The 27,729-nt window shown below is 44.2% G+C and overlaps 2 protein-coding genes across 2 annotated transcripts in view; both read left to right on the top strand.

Moving 5' to 3' along the window:
* Nucleotides 1–16,337, top strand: part of HAUS6 (HAUS augmin like complex subunit 6) — a 45,668-nt gene extending 29,331 nt beyond the window's left edge. Inside the window, exon 17 of the mRNA XM_066615811.1 lies at nucleotides 16,263–16,337. The gene's annotated coding sequence lies outside the window, so the exon portion shown is untranslated. The remainder of the gene's footprint in view (nucleotides 1–16,262) is intronic.
* A 67-nt stretch (nucleotides 16,338–16,404) lies between these two features.
* On the top strand, nucleotides 16,405–24,848 carry SAXO1 (stabilizer of axonemal microtubules 1). The gene is made up of 3 exons (XM_066615812.1): nucleotides 16,405–16,442; nucleotides 17,095–17,297; nucleotides 23,816–24,848. The coding sequence occupies exons 1-3, from the start codon at nucleotides 16,420–16,422 to the stop codon at nucleotides 24,844–24,846; spliced, it is 1,257 nt and encodes a 418-aa protein (XP_066471909.1). The 5' UTR covers nucleotides 16,405–16,419; the 3' UTR covers nucleotides 24,847–24,848.
* The last annotated feature ends 2,881 nt before the right edge of the window (nucleotides 24,849–27,729 follow it).

Raw genomic sequence — 27,729 nt, 5'->3', positions numbered from 1 at the left:
CTGACACTGTGTCGGGGCTGGGGATAAAAAGAATTAATTTACATTTAAAATTTGAATAAATTTACATAAGTTTACATAAGTGAATATATTAAAGATGAACTTATATGAATGAATGAAGGTCTTGCAATAGCTCAGGCTGGCCTTTTCTTTGCCTCCGCTACTGCATCACAGACATGAAAAAGCAAACAGTGGAGGGAGCCCTCATCCCACAGCTCATGCGAGAGGTCAAGCAGTTGCATTGGGCCACTGTGGGCTCCAACAAATCTTCGGAGGGCCAGAGGCTCATTGGAGACTGGGGGTTCCCTGAGGGCTGCATTTAGAGGCCTCGAAGGCCGCAAGTGGCCCCAGGGCCAGGGTTTGGGCACCCCTAGTCTAGTTCATAATTTAGCTAATATCCTCCAATCAATCCTGACATTTTCTGATTCACGTATGCACAGGATTAGGCTTCTTTTTTGAGACAAGTCCATTTATAGTAACCAAACTCTGGAGGCTACACCAGCAAAAACCATCACTGTGCCTACTTTTTCGTGGTGTTATAGTACAGTGCAATCGCTTTATGTAGTGGACACTAGCGTAAAACTTGAACACCTGCAGTATAAGCTGCTCATGTTTATAAGTGAAACGAACTACAACTCATAATCCTCTTGGTGTACGTGGATCATTTTTGCAGTATACCCCAAACCATGGTATAACAAGTTGTAGTGTCTTGACATTAACTGTGTTAAAATTTCTAGTAGTGTGTTTTCAATATAGTATGAAGGAGCAGACTAATTAAAATAGTTTAATATTGTGTTTTGCAATGCCATTAAATCCCCCACATTTCAGTAGGACATGTTGTACACAGATTGATTTTGTCTTTGCCAATCAGAAATTGAAAACTAACACAGCCGCATGCATCCTGCCTGGGTGGTGGTCATTTTAATTTTACCTTAATGAGCTGGACACGTTACAACTTGTATTTCTGTTTTTGTCATCCTGTTAGCTATCTGCTTGTCTAACCTCCCAGCAGGGCTTGTTGATGTTTCCTAGTACATTCCAGTGTCCATATGCACTGTGCAATTATTTGTGACCTTGCCCATTGCAAGGTTTGTCTGTATGAAATAAGAGGAACTTTACATCTGTCAGCAGAAAGCTATTTAGTCTGCACTGTGGAGCCGTGGAAGGGCTATTCATCAGAACAGTCCATAGGATTTGGAGAGTGATCCAGTGTCAACAGCATGGCTATGCCTTATTATGCTCCAAGCCTCCTGAAGAATAGGCGTGTGTATCTTTGCTGGCCTATGTTGTACTCTGACCAAGAGATTTAAACATAAGGCAAGCTGTTCCTCATTGGAAATCTTTTTTAAAAAGAAGTGCATTTAATGTTTTCTTGCTCTGCACAGTGAGGGGAAAATATATACCAGTAGATAAAAATACCTAGTGTGAAATGTCCATAGGATTGTTTACATTTGAAGGAGGTGTTCAACATCGTGTGTCCACCTCAGCATGCAAGCCCAGGCAGCTGCTTGAATGACTGCAGTGGGAGGAGACCAGATCCAACCCATCTAGCTAGAAAGGAAGCTCTTTCAATATTATTATATAGCACTTGTACATTTGCATCACCTTCATATGCACTTATTAGATTATTTACTGAAATTGGAGATGGGGCCATAGTCTAGTGGTAGAACATCTGATTTAGTGGCCAATATCACAAGTTCAATTGACTTGATCCTTAGCTCGGGCTGGGAAAGATGCACATCAGCAACACAGAGAGCTGCTGCTAGCCAGAATAGACAATACTGGGATAGATGTACCAGTGGTCTGACTCTGTTCATAGGTTGTACAATTGCTCTTCTTACCATGGAAAACCATAGCTGCTGTTGAAGCAGGGTGAAGCCCTTGTACATGCAGTGCTGCATGTGCGAGGGAGGAGAATCGGGTACTAGCACAAAGTCAAACAGATAAGCAACATAAATATCTGTTGTAGTGATGTGGGGTGGGGGATAACTGGTTCCAGCTAGACTTTTCAGCTGTGCAAATGGTGGGGGGAACCTACATTTTTAAAATGGGAGTCAACATTTTTCAGTATACAGTTTTGTGTTGCGTGGAATTGCACAGATTTCACCTACAGCCCCAATGCATGTCTATTCAGAAGTTCAGAAAAATGCATACAGGATTGCATTCTAAGTTAATCATGGATGGGTCCTAATGAAATCAGCCTCTGGTCTTCTCACCAAATGCCCAGATTGTGATATGATGTCTTGAAATTTTTTTTTGAAAAGTGACTCACTCAGAAGAATCAATGCATGCAAAACCCATGTTGCAGAGCTTAAATATAAAAATACAGTGTGAGTGAGGAAAAGCTTGCAATAAATGAGACTGCAATTGCAGAAGAAGTTTTAATACGTCTCTTTGCCCCAGGTATAGCTCTACCATTTCCAACTACCAACAGAGCTTTTGTCTACTTCCTCTTTGCTTTACATTCACTAGTTCATTTTCTGGTGAAGGAAAGCCTAGAACAGCAGTTCTCAAGATGTGTTCCTAGGACCCCAGGGGCTCCATGATCATACCATAAATGGCCACCATCTGCTTTGGGCTGTGCCACTCTGCGCATCTGTTGGCACACTGGGACTTCCTCAGACTCTGTGCATGTGTCCACAGGGCTCACCAAGCCTCCGTTTAGGAATGTAAACTTTTTATTATGCAAATTTTTATTATGCAGCTAATGGTACAGTAACTGAAAAGGGAAATTAAAAGATAACACAATGCAATGTGCACAACAATCACTCACACAACTAGACTCTGAATGCCAGCAATTTCTAGGTAGGAAGAAAGAGAGGAAACAATTACAGATAGAATGGGGTGTGTAATGGCACAAATGGGAGGGGGGAGAGAAGGAAATTAGTGTCTTGTGAACAGGGGCTGAAGAATTGGGGCTTATGCAGTAGGAGATGGGCCAGGGAAATGCAAGAGAAGAAGTGGAAAAGCACTAAGGCTCTAGCTATGGTGTGAGACCATGACTGAGTCTTTGTTTGTAGTAGCCTGAACCAAAGCTACTGTGAGCCCTTGGGGGGGCTACTGTGAGCCCTTGGGGGGGAAATGCAGAAGAAGGTTTGAATGGCAAACCCAGGAGGGCTAGGTAGGTGCCTGGGCTAGCTCCTGGGAGGGAGGCAGAGCAAGAGAGTCAGGGTTGTTTCCCCAGGGGAAGCGTTCATTGAGAAGTGGTTCTGCAGATGCTTGAGCGGCAGTTTGTGGTCATGCTAGCGGGGAGGGTTCAATGAAGTGGGCAGAAAGATTGGAAAGAAAAGAGATTGCTCTGATGCCTATCCTGGTTGCTGGCTGGTATACAGCTCTTGAGTAGTGGAGGGAATGAGGATGTTTTACATAGCACTGTTAGCTATCCAAACAATTCACAAGCAGTAACAGGAGAAGCGCACAGGTTACAGGTGAACAACATGAGGAACAAACAGCAGACAAAAGGGTTCCACACCTAAGCTTTATAGAACTTAGGTTCCCATAGGGAAACATGGAGGCTGTTGTGGGGTGAGCTCAAAAACAATTGTTCTTTTGTTTCTCGTATGGTCCACTCCTGGTTGGAGATGGCTGCCTGTGTTTTTCTGCATGCTGCAGAGTACGACAGAGGACCCCCTTGATTGCTCAGAAAGCCTGTGCCTCAATAAGCAATCACTTGATTGAGTTTACAACGAAGAAAGGCACTTCTTTTGTGTGTGACTTTGTTTATTTCAAAGTCAGGAGGTTCACATAACATAGCCTTGTTTACAGGTTTACAGATGCTGACCAAGCCAGCTGTGGCTGGCATTAGAATTTCCCCCACAAAACAAGGTGTCTCTTAAGCCAGCCAACAGGTGAAGATGGGTTGCTCAGGCAAACCAACAATTGACCTTTTCCTTAAAGGCCTGTGAGACCTGATGCTTCCATACTATCGGCCCAAGCAAACTACTGTGAGTCTGATCTGGGTCGCGTTCACCCAGCTCCACGTACATGTGGAAAGCTTGCCCTATTGGCTGCCACTAGGGTCACACAACACACAAGATAAGAATCATATATCCTTCTATATAGAAATTAATTGGCAAGGGATAGTAGTGATTTGGCCCTTTGTCTATTGATGAAACCAAACTGATATGGTCGAAGATGCATTCTTGACTCCTTTGGCAACCTTTCATGCCTCCTCAAGGATACTCACTTCTTGCTTAGAGAGCTAGTCAGCTCTGGCTTCATACTGGCTTCTACTAATGAGAAAATTCATATGATAAATGGAATTGACTTCAGTGGTTTGTTCCTCCCCCCCCCCCCGGTAGGTTTCCTTTGAATACCACAGGGTGGCAGTAGATACTTTAGAATGTTGGAGTGAAAAAATAATCCCATTGACCAGGACTATATTTTTCACACACACACATTCCCTTCTGCTTACTGATTATTCTTAAACCTTCTGTGGAGTGAGTGAGAGAGAAAGCGAAGAAAGGCTTTCAGTCTGGTAGTGTTGATAGGCAAGAGACTGGTGACGTTAATTGAAACAGCATGTTATGAGCAAAATGGGAGGGGCACCTCAGTGTGTTCTTCATAAGGCAAATAGTGGGGGGGGGAAGGAATTTGCAGGGGTGAATTGGTAGGGAGAGAAGCGGATTATAGTACCATTTTCTCTGCCCACTAATTCTCTGCTCAGCTCCTGCAGTTTGCAAACATGTAAATATAGAGAGATAAATGAGCATCTTTTTTTCCTGGTTAGTATTACTAGTAAATAAATAAACCTCTTTTTTTTTTTTTTTTTTAAGTCTCATAAACTGAGGTGGGACAGAGTGTGAAGGGATGAAATATATTTTAGAACAGTGGTTCTCACACATTTAGTACCAGGACACACTTTTTAGAATGAGAATCTGTCAGGACCCACCGGAAGTGATGTCATGACCGGAAGTGATGTCATCTAGCAGAAAATTTTTTAGCAATTCTAGGCTGTCCTTGTGTGCAGCAAGAGTTTACTGTTGTCATCAATCTGGCTTGTTGTGTCTGAATACACTGTGGAAAATTCCCTGCATACCTCATAAAAGAATAGTCATTAGCAACGTAAAAACCTATTGTGCGCTATAACATATATTTATGATGATCATGAATCTAGATCATGAATCTATCAATTGCAGCAACTGTTACCCTGCACATGCCTGATCTTGTCTGATCTCGGAAGCTAAGCAGGGTCAGGCCTGGTTAGTACTTGGATGGGAGACCGCCTGGCAATACCGAGTGCTGTAGGCTTATACCACAGTCTTTCGAGACTGAAGGTTGCCAACCAACCATGAAGATGGCCACGGTTGAATAGCACGAGTTGAATAATTCCAGCAGAAAGATTAGGCACGTGACACTTGTGAGCCTAACGCATGTCTCTAGCCATAAAATAATAGTACTTCTAAATCATGCCCCATCCATAAAATGACAAAATCAATCTCAAAATTGTGTTCTCTTCTAGCAAAGAGTATAAAGTAAAAGATGAGAAGTTCTGTGTTGCAACAAAACAACTTTTCCTAAATTCCTTGTCGTTTATTGAGCGCTGTTCCTTTGCTTTTGTTTTCTTTCTCTTGGTTGGGTAGAAAAGCCAAAGTTTAGTTGTGGGTGAACGAATTTCCCACACGAATGTTAGAATTTCCGCTTTATTTTACTGCTCCATCATGTTATTTGAGTTTCATGTGAACATATATAACAATATGGATGAGACTAAACAACACTAAATACAGCCAATGCCTGAAGGAAATTCAAAATAATTTTTTTTTAAAATGACATGACTCTGATCCAGAAGTCCATCTATCGCTGATTATTTGAACAGATCCCATTGTAAAACTGTTCCCGTATCTAATCCTCTTAAGTGTCTGTGATGTATATCTGTATCAGCTTCAATGAAAGGGCAGCTCATTCCTGCTCTCTCCTCCCCCTTCTCTTTTTTGTGATTTGCTCTTTTTTTCTTTTTTCTTTTTTTACAATCACTGCCTTCTGCCAGCTGAGCAATGCCGGCTGACTTCTGGATTAGGAAAGCTGTCTTAGGCCTCAGAAATTCTCTCTGATCTCTGACATCCTTCCTTTGGGAAGCTTCTTTCTGGGATTGAGTTTCACCAAAGGAGGAAATATTATGTTCTACTTGTTTAATTGGTATTTGGGGTCTTAATAACTGCACCTGTTTGCATTTAACTACTTTATACAATAAGCCGGCTCCAGCACCCATTTTGTAAGGACAACACTCCCGCCTCTCATCAGGAGAAATTGTCTTAGGGTAAATTTTCTTCTCTAAACCCTTCTTAAATTCCCATCCTCATCTTCATCTTTTATTATGTTGCAATGTATGCTGCACCTTGGTTCATTCAACATCTGAGTTTATGATGTCATTTTCTTAGATTGCTGTCCATATACTGCTGTACTTTTTTCATTTTAAAAGGTGCCAATATTAATATTAAATTTGAAAAAGAGGTTCTTGCTTGCTTTCCAATCTTGATTTTATATTGGAAAATTCTAAATTACCATTTCAGTGTTGCTGACTGCAAGCCTATGTGTACTTACCTGGGAATAAGTGCCACTAGACACAGTTGAACATATTTCTAAAAATCATGCAATGAATGAGGCTGGATAGTTTACTTACTTTTGATATTTGTAGATTGTATGTTACTAGTTATTTCATTGGCTTTCAACATCTTCTAAGGGTGAGACGTTGGAGATTTGTGATCAGTTCTTCTGTCTTCTAAATTTCTTTTACAATTAACTGTGGTGTGGATGGATGATTAGGATCTGGCCCATGTCACTTTTGTTTTACCCTTTTCTCTCATGCTGTTTTCCTAGTGTAAACTGTCCCTTAAACTGCTGCAGTTTACATAACAGGACAAAACTGGCTGCAGTGGGGAGGGGGAGAGAGACATTTACATCAAGAGCACAGCCTGGTAAGAAAGGGTTAATTCCCTTCACATATGGTGGTTTGTAAAAGAAATGTAAAGAGATAAAAGATCATAGATCACCAATGGTCTAGTCTAGTCTGACCCTTTGGGTGCATCTTCTTGTGTACTTTTCCTGCTCAACCAGAAGTAGCAGATACAGGACAAAGCAGATACCTTGGAAAAAAGCAGGTTCCTGTTTTTTGCAGTCTACTCTAAGTATGTTTAGGATTATAGCCTTCAAAAGCTGTAGTGGATAACATGACAAGCCATCTGCATCAAGAAATGTAGTGATCTCATTGCAAACCCTTTGCTGACCCTGTGAATTGACAGTAAAGAAGGTGACCTCGTGATGACTCTGCCTCACGACAGCTTATAAAGCAGAGACATTCATAAGGGCCTTTAACAGCATGCTCCAACGTCTGTCCTCTTCTCAGACTACTGACCTCATTCTGAATGAATAAAATGCTCCCAGTGGTTGATAAATCACAGCTGATTCTGTCACGGCATTCAGGGTCAGTTCAGAGTGAAACTTTTTGCATTTTGTAGCTTTAAAGGCTAGCGTACATAAAAAGCAAACACCAATGTTATATGTTTTGTGTGTGTGCATGTATATGTGCTGTTACTGGCAGTGCTTTTTAAGATGCAGGTGATAATGTACACACAAGTGGAAACGACAAATTTCCAATGGCACATCTATATAATTTGGCAACGACTGAGGCAAGAGTTGAAGTGCACCAAATAGGACTATGAGTACTCCAGAACCAAAAGCTGGGGGTTTGAACTGGGACTTGCTATACTGAAACACTCATTATACAAGATGAAACCTATCACCCTCCCTGTGGAGCCCTAGGAGCGCAGTAAGAAGGAGAAGAGAGAGGAAGAAAGACATTCCTGAGAAGGGGCAAAGCCAAGATGAGAAAAAAAATATGGTGCAAAAGGGATGTCAGTAGATTAACTGGACTTCGCTGAGGAACCCGGGTGATGAAAGGAAAGAAGAGAAAGTCAGGGGAGTTTGAAGGAAGGGTGGGGTACAGATGGTTCAGACTGTTCTAAGATAGCTGCATCCCAAACCGCCCAGAACCTCCCCTGTACATGTACATATATTGCCATACACTGCAGGGCACTGCTCCTCATCCACTCTGCTTATAACTGCCCAGCCTATAGTAAGCATTGCTCAATATATTTACTATTCTATAGTTAATGCTACTAGTTCCATTATGAGATTACCTAGGCATTTCCTGATTTCCTAGGAGATACCTGATTTCAGAAAGCAGTGTGGAACACGGCATTGCAGAGGTAATGCTTATAGTAGGAGATGAAGAGCTTTTAGTGTGAAAATAGTTGTTTTCCAAAGTAAATAGGGGCACTCCTCTATTTTCATTACTAATGGTTGAATCTGAGGTTCATCTGTGTGTATATATGTGTGTGTGTTCATGTTGTACTGATTGCATGTGAAAGAATACCGGTTTACATGGTCAATTTATGTTCATCTGTGCATGTAACTACTGGTCTGTGTCTTAACATTTGGGAAGTGTATGTGTCAAAAAAAAAAGAAAAGAAACAGAAAGACTCCAAGGTTTATCATTCAGCATGCAACATTACAACCATGACATTTAGAAAAGGTTTCTGAGCTTTGTGAGAATTACAACTTACCCTGTAAAGGTTCTAGATTAAAATCTCTTGTGCAGTCATAAGCGTTGAGACTTCAAACCCCTGTTTTCCCAGAGGAGCAGTTTCTTTTTGCTATACCTTTAAGCTTTATTTCAAAGCCGTGCACTGTCTAAAAGCAAATCCTGTCATTTCCAGCTGCCTTTATCTGCAATGTGTTTTCATTTTCTTCCTATTAGTGCCACATCTTATATTCTTGTACGATTCGTCTTGATGCATTGCACATGTATGCTTTTCCTCTTCATTTTATCTCTTTAAACTATCACCTATCTTTCGGTGTGTACATGGACACACACACACAAATACTATAATTATATAGTGTAATTTGTGTTTCTAAACTTCTAAAGAGAGAGAATGAAAATTGCAATGAGCCTGGTTTCTTGGTCTGTGGCTGGTGGCATGGTTTCTTTTGGTGGGGTGCAGACTCATTAAAGTCTTTCAACCCAATCCTATCCCTGGCCAGTGCACTGTGGTACAGCAGTGCCAAAGCAGCCGCCACTGTATCCTGCAGCGTAAGGTTCCCTTCCCTTGTGTAGAGCCCCAGAAGCCCCGATGGGTCTGCTCAGAGCTCCCCCCCCCGTATTTGCTGTATCAGTAGCCCAGTCCAGACATTTGAGCTGTGGTAACATCCCTTTTAGACAGAGCTGCCAAAACAGATTTCAGTTATTCCTGGAGATTCCCTGCCCCAACACAATGTAATCTCATTTGCAGTGCAACCTTATATGCATCTTAGCTCAGCAGTTGGCCCCACTGAGTTCAGTGGGCCCTTACTCCCAGGTAAGTGTGTATAGGATTGCAGCCTAATTAAAGAGGTCCTGTTTAAAAAAAAAAAAAATCTATGGGATTGCTGGAGATTGATGCTGAATCCTAGAGACTCTAGACCAGTGATTTTCAACCTTTTTCATCTCGCGGCACACTGGCAAGGCACTAAAATGGTCAAGGCACACCATCAGCTTTTTGACAATTGACAAGGCACACTGTGCTGTCAGTGGGGGTTCACATCCCCTAATGGTCCTATTGATAAATGACCCTCTTCCAAATTCCCACAGCGCATTTGGGGACCATTCGCGGCACACCAGTTTGCCATGGCACAGTGGTCGAAAATGGCTGCTCTAGGCTAATCATGAAGGGCTGGCAACCTTACTTGTGGGGCAGGGGTCTGGGTCTCAAGGATTCACTGAGTTAGGTCACCCAAGACACTATTTGTATGGTGCTAGATGTGTGTGCTCTTCAGGCCAGCTCCCTGCCATCACAGTGCAAAGGCTTGAACTAGGCCTGCGTAATGAAGGAAGTGAACCCGAAAGACGTGGCCATATTTTTTGCTAGTGCAATTTAAGCTAATGGCACTTCATCTAGTCACACTAGCTGACAATTTGGGCTAGGAATTTGGTAAAGTACATAGAAATCCATCCCAGTCTCTTTTAATTACGGGGGGTGATTTCAACAGTGTCAAGTCAAGCTTCATAAAGCAAGCAGGGTAGCACTCATCACTATCGGCTCATGAAATGAAAGATCTTTCATCCACATCATCCATACATACATCATAAAGAACCTTCTGCAGCTCTAGGTGTTACCGAGAAGGTGATTTCAACTTGGCATGGCCTGTGTTTTTTTTGCCCACAAATCATCACAGGCTCAGACTCAGAGGACAAGTTAGCTTTGCACAGTGGTAAGACTGCTTCAGGACAACAACGACAACACCTTTCCCTACAAAAGGTCCTCCGTGTTGCAGGAATAAATATATAGGTTTAAGATTCTCCAAGGTGCGGGTTAATAGTGATGATCACTATCCTTTTCAGCTTGAGAGTATTTGTAGAAATAATTCTTTCGCTATACAATGCAAAGACAAGTACAGTAAAAGTATATGTCCCAACCTAGTGCATATTTTTTTCTTTTCCTAAGAAAAGGCAAGTGTATTCTGGAAGTGGTAGCAAGGAATGTAGGGGCATAGCATTTAACCCATTCCCTGATCCCGATTGCACCTCCATGGCTTACCCCCCAAGGGTTTTAAATTGTGTGAACATGCTAGATGAAGGTATCTCCACAAATGTGCACCCATAAGCCCGTGTGAAGTTGCAGAGGCTATATGGTTCACATCAGTGGAGTGGCTAAGGTGTCTGGCACCAGAGCATCTAGCACAAAATGTTTTTAACAGCCCCAGTCCCATAATCCCATAACACCAACTCCCAAGGAAGTGCAAATGTGCATTACAGCCTGGGTTGGGATTGTGCCTTTAGTTGAACATAGAGAGAATTGCAGCCATTGTTATGCAGGCAGAAAAGTACAAGACAGAAAAAAGAATCCAAAGAGGAAGTTAAGCCATTTCTGCCCAACGTTGCACATACGCAACAGGGATCAAATGTATACACTTGTGGGCTGGACAGAAATGGGTTCATTAGGTGTAGGGAGAGAAGCAACCTACAAGCCTTTGTTGTTAGGCTAATCTCTCCCGCCCCGCCCCCCCCACTCCCTAGTAGTGAAATGAAAGATGGGAATGGAGCAGAAAAGTCCAGGTAGTAGCAATAGGAGTGGCTGGTGCCAGGTAGGGAGAGGTAGCATTGGCACACCTCAGGAGCTGGGAGTTTCTTGGGTCAGGTCTCTGCAACAAGTGAGGGCCACCCACAGGAAGGTCTTCCTGCAACTCTCCAGGCCTCTGGAGACCGAATTGTCCACAAAAAAGGACCCAGATAACTCATTGGGAGGAATTGGGGGCTTTATGGTCTCCTCAGTAATTTTAGATTCTTCTTGTAAGAGATGTGGGGGGAGGTGAATATTCAGAAAATGAATAATTTTTAAATTGTGCCTTCCTCAGAAATGCAACACACACACCCCAGACCAGTTTGAATGAAGTTCATAATCACAAAATATATGCCAATAAGTCACTATACTTTAAAAACAAGAGTGGATTTGGCTGAAATATTTCTCTTTGTCTAATTTGGGAGAGGAAGTTTGTTTAGGTCAGTGAGAAGAATGTTTAAGCTGGTTCAGAGACGACTCAGGGGATTCCCAGGGACACTTTATGATTTGCACCATGATTTAATGACCTTTTAATGATCTGTGTGAACTTGGAAATGCACTGGCACGCAGATGATGTCATGCATTTGGCTGCTCTGACAACACATGGTGCATAGCGAGTTCAGTCCTAGGGACTTTTTGATGTGCTGGAGCTAGTTATGTGTACTGTTGGTAACAGAGCTCAGAATATATTTTCCATCATTCAGTTGCAACAGAGTATCTGCACATTATTCTCTGTTGCCTTAATAGCAATAGGAATTTGTGCATTTGCGTCTACTCTCTACGTGTTGGAATGAGACCTGCCTCATTTTTACACTGACCCTGCCTCTGTGATTTAACATCAGCCTGATACCAGATATGAAGGAGATGGAATTTTTCTCACCACTTATTTCTATGCCAGGAAAAGCTTCACCTTTATGTCAGGTTGTTGTTAACTATTTCAATGCCTTACATTTCTATGTTTTAAGTTCAATTTCATGTGTTCAGAGAGAAAAGTCTGAATATTTGCTAGGCCTGTATGCAGCACTTCCCAGATCATTGGGCTGAGAACTGCCCATTAGTCATTGATGCTTTGCATGTGAGACAGCAGACAGTTCACCATAAACCCAACTCATAGGTCACCCCACATCTCAGTTACCCTTGTTCAACTCTATTGGCCGCTTTGTGATTGTGCCATAAATGTGTGTTGAGCACTATATCATATGCTCAGTGCTTCCTAAACAGACTCAGCTTGCTTATACCACATGGAAAGAACAAGTTAAAATCACTGGCTTAGGTCTGACTCCGTCTTGTAGGCCTGCAGCCATTTTGAAGCAGCTGTGGGAACACAGCTTGTTAGTAGGCTGAGAAACAGTTCCTTATTGGGTTCCTGTTCCATCCAAGTTAGAAACTTGATAAAAGTGCTCGGCATCAAGGTCTTGATAATTGGAAATGGGAGCCAACTGTGAATCTCTGGTTGGGAGGGGTCAGAATGAGCGACCTGCAGTAACCCCAGCTAGTGAGATCATTTACCAGGTCGGAATATGTGGTTTGGCAGTCCAAAATTCTGGTTGCCCAAGAGCTAGCATTAACAAAATCCTGGTGGTGAGCTAGTATACAAAATCCTGTTGCTGTGAGGGGGTGAGCTGTTCTTTACCATTCTGTTGAGGGCATCTTTTGGATCAATTGTGGTATGACAGGTAGAAGAACAACCCTTTGCTTATACTCAAGTTGGAAAGATCCAGATAAATGTTAGGCGCAAGTAAGCTTAGGAGCTTAGCTTGGTTGTTTTCACATTTTGTGTGTGTATTGTATTTGTTCTCTCAAATGCCTTTCAAAATATTGTGTAACAATACTATTCTTTAAATAAACCATTTGTTATTACGAACTTGTGTCTGTGTGAGTACAAAGGAACTGGTTCATCTCTGTCTGGCCTAGGCCACTTAGGGTGCAATCCTAACTGTGCCCAGGGCTGGCACAAGTCCCTTGCACCAGCCCAGGAGGGTGGCAAACATGCCGTAAAGCACATTTGTGCCTCCATGTGAATCAGCTGGGCTGGTACAGGGATGCGTGCCAGCCTGAAGAGGTTACATCCAGTCTCCGCACCCATGGGATGGGGTAGGTCCACTTTGGCTGAACTTGGCCAACATGGGGGTCTTAGGGCAGGGAGGTGGTGTTTCAGGGTGGGGGGAGGGCAGGCAGCGGGCGATCCTTTGGGTGGGAAGATGGTGGGTGGGAGGCAGGGCCCAGCAGTTATGCCAGATATTAGCCCTGTTCCCTGGCAGTGTGGAGTAGCTCGAGGCTGTTCTGTTCTGCTTGGATCTCGCCACCTCGTCAAGTGGTGCAGATTCAAGTAGACTCATTGGGGCCCACTGTGGCTCTCCCCAGGGTAAGGGGAATTTTTCCCCTTGCCTCAGACTGAGCCTTAGCCAGCCCCAAACTTGCGCTGGATACAGCACAGGCCTCCTGGCCTGCCTGTTCCAGCGCAAGTTAGGATTGTGCCCTTAGTCTACTACTGTGTGAAGTGAACCAGAGCCCTGAGGCTTGAGTCTTTGGATTTGCCAGAGCTCAGAAATTGTAAGAGTTGGGAAGTTAGCCTGTAGGACTTCCCCTTAGCTGGAAGACTGACGGTCAAAAGGGGTGGTGGCACCTACCATAGGGCAGTTTGCCCTGAGGACTCACACACACACCTGTTTAGGACATTTGATCAGAACTTGTACTCAATGTAAGGCCTTTTCCCCTAGCATCTGTGCTCTGCTTCCTCACAGAGTGTTCATTGAGATAGTAGGACACAGAAGACTAAATTGGGAACATGCATTTCTGACTCCCTGAGAGCGCTGGGTCAATGAACCGGGAGTGTGTATGATCGGTGTGAGAGATACACAGGCCTGTGACACCACACACCAATTTGAGTGTGGGAATCAGTTGTAGGTACATTTAACTTCTAAGACCGTAATACTACACACATTTTCCTGGAAGTAAGCCCCACTGAACAGGGCCAGTCCGTCCATGATGCAAATAAGTCCATTTGCACTGGGCAGTGAATTGGGGCCTGAGTGGAGGCTTGCCACTTCACCAGCCGCTCTGTTGCCTCGGACTGAGCTGGCTACTTTCTGGCCCGGCATGGCTCTTTAATCAAAGCAGGGCATGCAGGGTGCATTGCCAGCTTTGTGTAAAGAGCCCACTTGAAGAGAGAGAGAGAGCAATAGCTGTGTTCTGATCTTCAGAGTACGGCAATCTGGCTTCTTCAGTTTCCGCAACCAAGAGCCGAGTGGCGGGAAGGAGAAAGAGCAAACTTTCCTCTGTGTGGGTTCTTTAAACAATGGAGAAAATGCAGAACATGCTGGGAGCAATCCCAGAACGCTTCACATTTCCTCTTTTGATTCAGGAGGCCATGTGGAAGAAGGATCCAGGTTGAGGGTGCGGTAAAGGTATGTGCTGCTTGAGGGCCCAATCCTATGCAACTTCCCAGCACTGGGGTAGCCACAATGCAGCCCTAAGATAAGAGAACAAACATTCACTTACCTCAGGAGGCCTCTGTAACTGCCTCCCCACCATAGAATGCATTGCATACCCCACTGGCACGGCTGCACTGGTGCAGGAAAATTGAATAGGATTGGGCCCTCAGGCAGCACAATAGCTTTAGCTGGCCCTGCTACTGAACCTAGTGGGACTTACTTCTGAGTGTCAAGCATAGGATTCTGCTGAGGCCAGGTATTGAAGGTGGATCCTAAACAAGGATGATTTTCCATTGATCACAAGGTTAAACATTTGTGGCTGATTACTTTAAGGGTTCAGAATTCAAAGTCTGTCGGAATGGGACATCTGGTGAATAGGACGTAGGACTTGTTACGTATATGTGTTATATTGTGAATCAAGATGAACCCACTGAGACCTGGACCAAATTCTTCTCTCATCAAGGAATGTTTGAGATTACTTTCACTGATGTCATCTGGAGACATTCCAGAATTATAAAGTGAAAGAGGACTTGAATTTCTGTATGGGGAGGAAGGTGAACAGCACGGGTCACTGAATTTTAATGCAGGAACATCAGATTTATTTCTGGACTCAGCTGCAGATATTTCCTCAGATTTGAGGGAGTTGATTTTACTTACATCTTTCACCTAATGCTCTGTTAGAACACTCGCTCCGGGGCATGCGTACTAGTGATGCACACCTTCTTTCAGACAGGATCTTTGACCGTAGGCAGTGGTGCATTCCGGGGATGTGTAGTGGGGGGGTGATAGGTGAGATAGAACTGCCTCACCAGTCATTTGAAAAGTACCACTGCCATAACTGTGAGAGCACAAACACTCACAACTCACACACTCCAGCTGCTGTTCAGAGCACATGGGTTGTGAGTGCTTGCACACCTCACATGGTGGCAACTGCAGTGGCGTTTTTAGGGCAACTCTGGTGGGGCTGTTCTGCCTCACTTGCTACCCCCACACTGCATGTCCCTGGTGCATTCACCTTCTAACCTGGTATCAAAGAAGGGAGTCGAAGCCTAGAAGTAACCGAAAGGGATACAGTTCCCTATTACAAGAATAGGGAAAGAGGAAGAGCAACACTGTAGCAATAATTGATAGTGATGAGCAGGCTGGTGCTGCTCTGGAAATTCAAAAAATGGGGGGGCACAGCGCCTATAGAGGAAGTTAGTAAGGGGACGCAAGTATGCAGAATTTCCCAGAATTTCAAGGATAGTTCGGGAAGAACAGGCTTGAGAGTAAGCAGGAGAGGGATTGAGAAAACCATGGAAAGAGGGAAAGTTGGCTGAGGCCCAGAGGCCCAGTTCTTGATTGGTTTAATAAATAATAATAATAATAATAATAATAATAATAATAATAATAATAATAATAACTACTTTATTTTTATCCCACCCGAAGGGACTCAAGGTGGCTTACAACAGGTTAAAACGGATTAAAAACATAATTTAAAAACAGATAAAAGCATATTAACACATGCTCCCAGCCATGTTGGGATGTTTAAGATGTTTAAGCCATGTTTAAGATGCTCCCAGCCATGTTGGCTGTGATGAATCAATGCAACGGGAAAGGCTTCTTGCACATGCACAGTGGAACTCTTTCCTCTATTACTATGCCCCACATCTCAGGCCTGAGCTCTAGCAAGCAAACCAGTTCCGGAGCTGAGCTGAACGTTTACTATGTTGGCTAATTTTTGTCCCTCCTTCCACAGACGCCATCGTTGCCCTCATCTTCTGACCAAGCCCTTTGAGATGAATGAGAAGCCATGCCTTCTTTCTGAGTACACGGATAAATACCCACTTTACCCCCACACTCGACCCAGGGAATCATGTCGACCAGTCGTTGAGTATAAAAAGCAAGATGTGCCCATGGAAGGTATTTCAACTGCCAGGTAAGGAGGGATATTTGTGAACCATAGAATACACATGTGACTGCATGGAGCTGGAAAAGGGAGAGTACTGCAATCTGGCTTGACATGCATGGCCTATTTTATGGGCATGCCGCACTGCTGGAACTCACGTTCCGGTCATGCAGTGTGATGTACAGCCGTTGCAAATGGTGACACACATTTGCCTCAGCCACATGCCACCTGCCTCCCAACAAGTCGGGGCACCAGTGGGGGGAAGGGATGCTGGGGGTTGGCAGAACAGGGTGGAGACCAGGTCAAGGAAGGGGGGGCATATGAAGGCAATTGCTGACACAGGTCTGCTGACACAGGTCCGTTCAGGCAGTGGAGTCTTACGCCAGGCAAGGAAACAAGTGTTCTTTTACCCAGAAGAGACCTTTCCCATTGCAAGATGCAGCATATGCATGCTCCAATGACATGCCTGCATCAGTAGTGGGGATGGTGGTGGTGTTTAATAGAATTGAGCTAATAGTCACCCTTTGGTAAGACCTGTGGAAGATATAGCCAGAACATTCTGGGTGAATGGCTAGACCTGTAGCAGGAAGAGTAGGGAAGAGCTAAGTCCTCCCAAGAAATGTTAGATTCTGTCAATACAGACATTATCACCACTGAGATGCATTGCTATTATTGTTTGCAGGAGAGATTATGTCCCTCATGCAGTGTGTCCTATAAAACTGAGACCTCCTGATAAATACGTCAGGAGAGATGAAAACATGGACCTGTTGACCACATATAAGAGAGACTACAACCCCTACCCTGTTTCTCGAGTCGCTCCTTGCCTACCCCGGGAACAAAATTATGCTTCCGATGAGAAGATGACCACAGTACCTACATACAAAAGTAAGTGTCCAAGGAACTCTTCTGTAAGACAGCCCCTTGGTAACACCTTGCTGTAAGAACAAAGAAGATGGCTGTACTTTGACAGTTTCCAAAATATTCTTTGCAGTCTCTTCTTGGTGTAACAAAATCACTCAACTGTAAATGATAGTGAAATGGAAGGATGGGCAGGTTCTCTCCATCCAAGCTACTAGGAGGCCAGACCAGGCCTAACTTGGGACATATTTCCCCAGGACAGAGGAGGCTCCTGTAGAGACCAGAACTAGCCTGAGGGCACAATCCTAACCAGGTCTACTCAGAAATAAGTCCTGAGATTTCACGAGATTCAAGATAGCAGTACCCAAGGGGGGGCACTTGAGATATCCTGTGGCAGTCCTGTGAGTGTGCCACAAGGTCCTAAGGCATCATGATGCGCACTTAGGAACCCCTGGACTAGATGGTTCTTCTAGAGTACATGCAAATGAAATGGCTCAGAATAAAGAAGAGAACCCGCCCCAGTTTCCTCTTCCTGCAGTTCTGATGCCAGATCTTAATGAATACACACTGCAGATGTTGCCAAAGAGTTGCTAGTCTTCAGGCTGCTCTTTCTTATTTCTCTCCTTTGTCTTTTTTAAAATGTCATTTCTTGTACAGAATAAATTAGATACCTGCTACAGCAGCTGCCTGGGTTCTTCACACATATAGATTAGTAAAGTGACTCTTAGCCAAATGACTATTTAAATCCTAATAAAGTGGATTAAGCTGTAATCCTGTACACATATACATGGGAATGAGTCCCACTGAACTCAGCATTATTTACTTCTGTGTAGCTGTACGTACGATTGCACCATTCAAGTCAGACTGCATAAATGCTTATTATTTTCTTAACTAAATAGCATTGGGCTTGTGTCCCTGTACATTGAGAGCATGGTGTGTGTGTGTGGGGGGTTTCTTTTAACCCTCTGCCCCATTATGGTCCTAATCTATTAATTCTAAATGAGAACTTCATTTTCCAAGGCCGTATGAGGTGCAGGAGGAGAGTCAATTCAGGAGGTGCAGGAGGAGACCCACAGCTATTTTGACCCTTGGTGTAAGCAGTCTCTTTCCAAAGATGAGGGGCCAAATAATGATTGGAAATGGCATCAAAGGTGACCTTAATGATGCCCAACTTGACTGTACAGCCTGTTGCTGATGTACCTTATGAGAGGGGCCACAGCTCAGTGGTAAAACACATGCTTTGCCTGCAGCAGGTCCCCGTTCCATGCTGGCATGCCCTGGTAGGGCCAGAAAAAAAATATTCCCTGAAACTGTAGAGAAAATAGTATTGAGCTAGATGAACCTACCATCTTACTCAGGAGAAAGCAGCTTCAACAGTGTTCCAAACAGCCAAATCCACTCTGCTGATGCAACTGTATCACCGGAGCGTGCACTGCATCTTGTGGGGTGGGGGGCACAAAGGAAGTCCTGGAGGTCTCCAGGTTTGGGAACATTTTTTTCTCTTTACTAGGGTGAAGCCTCCACTGTGCTAACAGGTCTGCTTGGACCTTCTCCAGCGATTTTGCTGGTGCAAGTCCGAGTGGACCCAGATAGGTGGACTGAGACAGGGAAGGGGGTTGGATATTGGTGGAACTGCTGCCACCAATAACATCCTCTTACCTTGACATCCCCTTAACCTCGACACTCCCTTTCTCCACCTTCCCCACAACCCTTACCCCACACCAGTTTACCAGAGCCGGGGCTTTTCCAGAGGCTTCTGGCACTTGGTGGCAGCCCAGCTATGCAGAATGGCAGGTTGCATTTTGTGACCACCATAAAGCACACAGGAGTTCCGGCAGCACAGCATGTCCATAGGATAGGGCTGTGTGTGAAGCAGGTGCTTGGAGGATGGAATTCCAGCTCCATGAAATGAAGCGCTCCCTAAAAAGAGAGCCACATGAACCTATCCCCTTCTAAAGAACTGTGTGAGACAACGCACTCATGATTCTGTGGGTATGGGCGATCATGCTGGCCCTTCTGGTTCAAGGCTAGGATAATGGTAATGTTTAGAGAAATAGCAGTTTTGAAATCGATCTGTAAAAGCCCCTGAGAGTACACAGAAACCAGCAGGACCGACTTTAAGTGCTATTACCAGATGTGATGACTGTCCTGCAGCTTTCAGTGAGATCCAATGTATTGTTTTAATCTTCTCATTATCTCCCAGATACACTCATACCTAGCTGTAGGTAGATAATCTAATTCTAAGTCATTTTGTTTGGTTATACTGAGGTCTGCCTGAATTAGCTGAACATGTGGTTTGTATCCTTGTAGCCTTGGTTCCCTCCCATAGTCTATAATTTTTTCAAGATGGTGATACATGGGAAGCCATTAATATCTGTGGGAGAAGAATGAGAATTTCAATAAAATTGTAACATATTTTGATGGGGGATAGTAGCACTTCTGGCTCTAGCAAAGTAATATATATCCATAATGCCTAGGAGAGCTCCAAATGTGTCGAGTTCGTAAAAAATAATAAATCCAAAAACCTTAAAATGGAAGACATGTGGAAACATTTGTCATCATTCTAATATGATACAAAAACTGCTGTATCAGTGAACTAGACTAGATTATGACATGCGAAGGCAAATGCTGTGAGGATCTTAAGTGTGGCCACCTAGAGTACATCTGAACATGACCCTTCCCCATGCTCACACAGACACTATGTAAGAAACAACCATAAACAGCAAAGGACATTCTCTTGTATTCATTCTAATTCTATTTTCCCATTTTCCCTTTCAACACTTGTCCCTGGTTTTCTCCCAAAGTAATCGTCATTCTTTATTATGCACAGTAGCCATTAAACTTTGTGTCTCAGCTGAAGTCCCCTAAAAATATCATGGAGATGAGGCTACAACATTGCTAAGAAGTAGGGGTCAAATCCCAAAGTGGACACAGATGCTACATATGGGTGGCATCTTCTCACATTGCCATTTGAGCAATTTAGCACAGAATCAGGATGACCTGTGGGCATAAATACTGTAGGAAAAACAAAGTCAAAGATTTCCTTAGCTTTTGCACCAGAATCTCTAGTGATTTTTAACCTTTTAAATCTCACAGCACACTGACAACGTGCTAAAATTTTCAGGGCACACCATTGCTTTTTGACAATTAACAGGGCAAACCACACTGCTGTGTGTGGAGGGGTGGAGTGGGTGGGGGTCACACACCCCAATGGCCCTACCCACTGGCATAGCTAGAGGGGGCGGGGCATTAAGTTTTGCAGGGAGCCTCCCTGCAGCGTGCAAGCGGCTCCTCCCCTCCCCTTGGGAGCCATTTGGGCTGCGGGGGGGGGCGGGGAACGGAGGCAAATGGCTCCCAAGGGGGGGAGGGGACCACATGCACGCTGCAGGGAGGCTCCCTGCAAAACTTAGTTCCCCCCTGCTAGCTACGCCAGTGGCCATACCAATAAATTATCCTCCCCCAAACTCCCGTAGCACACCTATGGACCATTTGCAGCACACTAGTGTGCTGCAGCAGCACAGTGGTTGAAGATCGCTGACCTAACCACAACTCATTATCCAGACTGCACAAGAACAGACAAAGCAAAGGATTCAAGACAATTATTCCTGGTTTGTCAACACAGTGGATATCCATAGATACTGTCCAGAGGCAGTATGTTTCAGTGTATCAGATGCTGAGAGGGGCAAACAATGAGAAGGAACCTTTTCCTACTTGTCAGCTTTCATCCAGCTAGCCACTATTAGAAACCATGTTAAAAGTAAAACCTGCTTCCTAGCAAAGTAATGTATCCTGATCTCTGATATGCCCCTGAAGAGGATGTAATTGCTTTGCCAAATGAAGAATTTGGGTGCTGCCAGATGCAGGTTCTTTGAGTGTTTGGCATACTGGTTTAGCACACCCAATACATGCAAGACATGTGGGAATTATACTGACACATCTGTTACAGGCTGGGAGATTAGAAGATCAGCACAGGTATCATGAGAACAGGAATTCTATGAAAGAGATCGCCTAGGCCAGTGTCTTAGTTCTTCATTATGTACAGTACCTATTAAACTTTTATTCCTCTCTTGCTGAAATTTGTTATGGACTGCCTGGTTCTGGATGCCTCCACCTCCCCAGTGGCTTGGTTATTATAAAACACAGACCTGTCTATGGCTGCTATGCATTCTGTGCATTTGTGGGAAAATATGTATTCAAATGCATCATTTACCACATGTTATTATATCAGCTGTCTGGGTAATAAATATTTGAAAAATTCAGTTTAAACACAGTTGGGTTTTTTGTTTTTATTTAAAAAATGGGGTTTTGTAGCAAAAGAGAGCTGGATGGAAATAAAAAAATTCTGGGAATTTTGGATGGAATAAAGAGATCTATATATCCCTAGAATGCTTTCCATAAATGCCAACAGAACGGACACTATACTGTATAAATGTGGATCTTGGCAGTTGTTCCAATGCCTCTTATGTGATCTCCATTGGGGAACAGCTCTATTTAAAGCCACACTTCCCCCATTGTCTTCATCATTCCTAGAAAGCCCCGGTTTTTTCTACCTTTTACCTCCCCAGATGTGACCCCAATAGCAAGAACGAGCACTGGAAACATTGGTGAAATCACTATCCACACAGCAGACCAAAAAAAAAAAAAAATGTTTTCTGCCAAGAAGGGCATAAGAGGCCCAAAAACCTGCATTCCAAAATGTCAGTAAGCTGTGCATTAACCAATTAGTGCCCAGGGACAGCAAATCACAGGCAGAACAAAATTCTTAGGGAAACAGCTTTTTGAAGGGGCAATTCAGAGTAAGAAATTGAATGGGGAAAGGAATTCTGAAGCAGCTGACGGGGGTGATTTGGAGCAGAGAAAGAATAGGCATGGAAAGGGTTAAGAGTCCTGCTGCTTTCTCAGTCAAAACCACCTCCTCCCTAAGCTACTGTAACAGTAGTCTCACTAGGGTTTGTGTCACCTGGTGCAGGAGGCCAGCGGACCTCGTCCCATGCAATGGATGGTTCAACACCCCAGGCAGTGGGCATGGTGATGCACCACTGCCCCATCCCTGGTGCGGTTTTTGGTTTTTTTGGTTATAACTTTTGATAGAATAGAGATATTTCAACATGGTTTGTTTCATTGCATTCTGAATGAAATTACACATCAAATGATATATAACATGATGGTATTATTCAAAAATACCAAGATTTGAAAAAGTTTGGTCAGTAATGGTGTCACCCCCCCCCCCCGTGTACATCACCCAGTATGGCCTACACCACTTGCACCCGCAAGCGATGACACTGTACTGTAGTCAAGGTGTTGCGCGCAGACACACAGAGCACATGCACACAGGCACAAAACATGTAGTTGCACTCTAAATTAACCCTGCATTTGCTGGATAGATACCATGCAAGTCTAGGAGCAAGCTTGGTACAGGACTGGAGGAGGGGAAAGAAAAGCTTTATAATGACTGGGAAAACATGTAAGCACCTGTCATAAGAACATAGGAAAAGCTCCGCTAGATCAGGCCAAAGGCCCATCTAGTCCAGCATCCTGTATCTCACAGCGGCCCATCAGATACCTCAGGGAGTACACAAGACAACAAGATAGCTGCATCTTGTTGCCACTCCCTTGCCGCTGGCATTCTGAGGTAGCCTTCTTCTAAAACAAGGAGGTCGCATATTCTCATCACAGCTTGTAACCTGTGATGGACTCTTCTTCTAGAAATCTGTCCAAACCCCTTTAAAAGGCATTTAAGCAAGGAGTTCCATAGACTAATTACACAATGGGTAAAGTGATATTCGCTTTTGTCTGCTCTAACTCTCCTGACACTCAATTTTTGTGGATGTCCCCCGTTCTGGTGTTGTGTGAGAGGGAAAAGAACATTCCTCAATGCACTCTATCCATCCCCTGCATAATTTCTGTCCTAGAACAATGACAAATCTGCAGCCCTTGGAGTAAATAATATAGCAGTACACTGAGAGAACAGGAATTGTCAGGCAATCTAATCTTCAAGGGGAGTGCATGGTGCTCTAATGGAGCTGAGCAGGGGCTCTTTCTAGCAACAGTCACTATATTCATTCGTCTGGTGCATATTTGCTTGACTTCCACAATTTTAACATGATATTATTAAGAATAAGAAGATTTATGTACTGCTTTCAAAAACTTTGTGAACATGATACATCAGAAGTGAATGGACATTGTTTGGATAAAGTTGTGAGATATGATCCGCTATGTAAGAGCATAATTTAATTAGCAGATTATTGTATAGAGCTTATTAACCCTTTGGATATTTAGCATAATTTAGCATAATAGAGGTAATATAGTTGTAATGATGTATCAGATTGGGATTTTAAATTGTTTATGATATTAATTTTCTTACTTCTCATGTTAAAATTGTGTTGATTTTATTTTGGGCTGGTCTGTGACTGTAATAATCAATCAATTAATCAATCAGACATGAAGAGTAAATGTGAGAATGCTTGTACACACTTCTGCTACTAGTGAGTTGGCACATTTTAGCATGCAATTCAACTTTAAATGACGATCTCTGTCCATTTCAGGTGATTACATTGAGTGGAGACAGCCCAGAAGAGATATGATTAAGCCAGGCAACACTTTCCAGCCCTCAGAAGCAAAATTTGACAACAGGAGCACCACTCAGGATGATTATCTCTACAAGGGGCCAATTGTCACCAAGAGCTGCAAGCCTATTAGGTCAGCCCACACGAGCAAGACACCTTTGGAGAATCTGACCAATTATAAATTGAATTATGTGGTACATCCCCTGACGAAACGCTATGTCCATGAACCCGAGCCATATAAGCCCAGTAATGTCCCATTTGATGGTCTCACCACCCATCAGCTGTCATACAAAGGGTTGGCAGGAGACCCAGCTAAGTCCCTGAAACCAGACTACAAAAGACCTGAAGTGAGCAAATTTATTGGCACCACTGAATTTCAGGAAAAATACTTAGCTTGGCCAACACCTGCTCCCTTCACTAAAAAGCGTGAGGTTTATACACCACCAAAGGAGAAAATGGACCTTCTGACATCTGCACAGGTTCACTATGTAGACCCTCATGGGCGGCCAGCAACATCATGTAAACCTGTGGGCCACGTTGTAAAAAGCACAGATCCTTTCAACCACAGAACTACTATGAAGGATGATTACCAGCCATGGAAGTATTCCAGAGTTGCACCCGTTATTCCTCAAACAGAGATCAAGTTGCCAGCTGTACCCCTGGACACTTTGACCACTTTTCAGGCCCATTATGTGCCTCACCCACTTCCTTTCACACAGAGCTGTAGACCCCGTAAGCCGGCAGCTAGACCTCATGTGCCATTTGCTGGTGAAACCACATACGGCATTAGCTACACACAAAAGGAAGTTCACATATGCCCCGCCTCTTACAAAGATCCACCTGGTTATGTATTTGACAAAATTGATGAAGCGGGTCACAGGCGGTTCCGTCCTGCTTCAGTAGCCCAATCGCGGTGTGCATCAACTTCAAAGATCACAGATTACAGAGACAACCTTTGTGGTGACAGACTCAGCCAAACAGGCCTCAAAGGGGTAGCAGTGAAAGCCTGACGTTTTCTAATGGATATCTGAACAGGTGGCTGATTTTATTCCCGGATGAATGCTATCAATATACTATTGTCCCTTTCCATGGGAGTGACACCTTCTGGTAAAGCTGAATAAATAACTAACACTCTAGGACAGTGTAAGTTACCTCTCGTTCCTGATTGCGATATTAGTATGACTAGAAGGCCTGATTAAAGAAGACTTCTGCTCTACTACTATCCACACATACCGAGGAATAAACCCCATTGACTATAATGGGACTTACATCTGAGTAAATGTGCATAGGCTTATCAACGGGCAGCACAATTCTAACTTGCTCTGGAACAGCCAGGCCGAGTGGCCTGCATCATATCCAGCACAAGCAGCAACTGTGACTCTGCAGATGCCCAATCTCGTCTGATCTTGGAAGCTAAGCAGGGTCAGGCCTGGTTAATATTTGGATGGGAGACCGCCCGGGAATACCAGGTGCTGTAGGCTTATACCATAGTCTTTCGAGACTGAAGGTTGCCAACCAACCATCCAGCACAAGGTAGGAGCCTACTGGAGGCAACTCAGGGTAGGGGGATTTCCCCCCCTTACCCCCAAGTAACATCCCAGCCACCTCTATGGGGCTAGTCTGATCTGTGCCAGTAAAATCGCTAGTGTAAATCTGAGCAGCCCATGTAAGACTGCTCGGGCCAGAAATGGGAGTTAGGATTCAGCCTGTGCTTCTGCGCCTGGTCTCACCTCCTCCTGGACCCATTCTGCCTCCCAGTATGCCCTCCCCCACCCAGAAACACCCCCTTTCCACTATTATGCCCTCCTGCCACCCTCTCCCACTCCCCTATGTCTGTCAAGGCCAGCATGAATTTATCCAGACAGGGCCTGGAGCTGGCATCCGGGAGCTGGTGCAGCCCTCTGCACTGCCCTCGCCAGCTCTAGAGTAGTTGCGAACATGCTTTATGGCATGCTTGCAGCATACCTGGATTGGTGCAGGGAGTCTGTGCTGGTACACCAACCATTCTGGATTGCTCTCTCAGCACAGCCCATATCCAAAGCAGAGTAGACACACTTGTAACTACCACTATCACAAACTGAGCATTGACTACATTTAAAAGTCCACTTTGGCCCAGCAAATCTGTCCTACTGCATCTGTATTTAGTTTACTCTGATTTGTCTCTACCAGTTGGAAATAGCAGGTTTTTTTTCATGGTAATAAAACTCACCAGGTTAAATGTTGTTAGCAGAAAACCGACCCCATAAATGTTTCACTAAGCAAAGTGTTTTTAATAAGCATCTACCAACCTCACAGGATATTTACTTAAACCAATAATGTAGGCTTAACAAATAGTTTGCGGAAAAGGGGAAAAAAATAACAGCCCTTTTGTGCAGTCCAAATCAAATTATTCCTCAAGCCAACCATTGAAACATTTCCTTAAATAACGACAAGAAGGTCTGGGTTTCTTCATTAGCAATTAAACTATTCACAGTTTCTCTGCTCTTTCTGGTTCACATGGCATTGCTGCATGTTTGAGTTGACCTTGGAGACTGAAGAATGAGATCACCCACTCATGTGGGACGCAAAGGCAGCAGACTGTTTTATGGAATCAGAGGGGCGCACAAGTGTGCAAGAGAAATTAATTTCTGAACTCCTGCATGGTTTTCATGCAAGCATAGCTACCAGGCAGCCCATGCCTCCATGCCCATCAGGAAAAGCCCCCCCCCCATCTAAGCACATGTTATGTATATCAAATGCATAGCTCAACAATGCTAATTTCTTTTCAGTCAGATGTTTTGTGTGTTCCTATCCAATTACCAGCCATTTCATTCTTTAGGTGTTTGAATGACATTTGGAAGCCATACTAAATATTATCCAGACTAAAACATGGCACTCATCGCTATTCTTTATTCTCTAAAATGCTATACTAGCTTAATGGCCCAATCCTATCCTTCACCAGTCCACAGCATGCAGCACTGCCAACAGAGTGTGTGCTGCATGCTATGGTGGGGCAACCAAACTGGCTGGGAGAGGTAAGTAATGCCACCTGGCCTCCAAAGGGCCTCTTTGGACTGACACCAGCTATTTAGCTCGCATAAGTCTGAGGAGCCTCCAGGGACACATTTGGCTGGGAAAAGAGGGATAGTATCTTGGAGTGTGCCATTGCTGCTGAGATCCTCCTCCTTCCCTTCCTGGTTTGCCCCACCTCCTGCCCCAATCCTTCCCTGAACCACTCTCCCTGCCAACTTACCTGCTCTGGCGGGGCATCCCAGAGCCTCTGTCACATACATGGGGTCTCTGGTCACTTGCACTGGCAGCCCCGAAGTGCACAATGGCAGCATGGTTTTTGCAGCACTGGAATGCAGCATATGCTGACAGGTCACATGATCCATCAGCATAAGATCAACATTTGGATTGGGCTGCCAGTCTTGCAAGCCTAGTGTGTCTGAAGATACTGGGTTGAATCAGATGATACCTCCTTACCAGTTTGAACTACTGCATGGAGTGGAGTATGTGTGTGCCTGATCTGCCCACCCACATGTGGAAAAGCCATATGACCTACATGCATAAGATCCAATATGCATAGGCCTTTTGGCAGAGGATGTGCTGCACAGCTGCAGTCACTAGAGGCCTTCAGGGATATAAGCAGCTCCTGAGGCAGGGAGCAAACTGAGTCCTTGGAGCACCTTGCACTGAGAGCACACCCATGACTTGCATGCCAGAAGCGTATAGTCATACATGTGACACTCAGTGCAAAACACTGCATAGCCCCCACCCCACTGCTGGCTGTCTAACTGCATAGCTATGTTTATTTTGTTTGCTGCCTCTCTTCTCAAGGAAGCGAAGAGCAGTATCTGGGCCCCTGGCTTCCTCACCCTGCTACTGAACACGCACAGTGACTTAGCTCGCTG

This window comes from Tiliqua scincoides, chromosome 2 (assembly GCF_035046505.1).
Source record: "Tiliqua scincoides isolate rTilSci1 chromosome 2, rTilSci1.hap2, whole genome shotgun sequence".
Lineage (NCBI taxonomy): Eukaryota > Metazoa > Chordata > Lepidosauria > Squamata > Scincidae > Tiliqua > Tiliqua scincoides.
The sequence above is the reverse complement of the archived record's forward strand: the minus strand, read 5'-3'. Positions and strand labels throughout refer to the sequence as shown.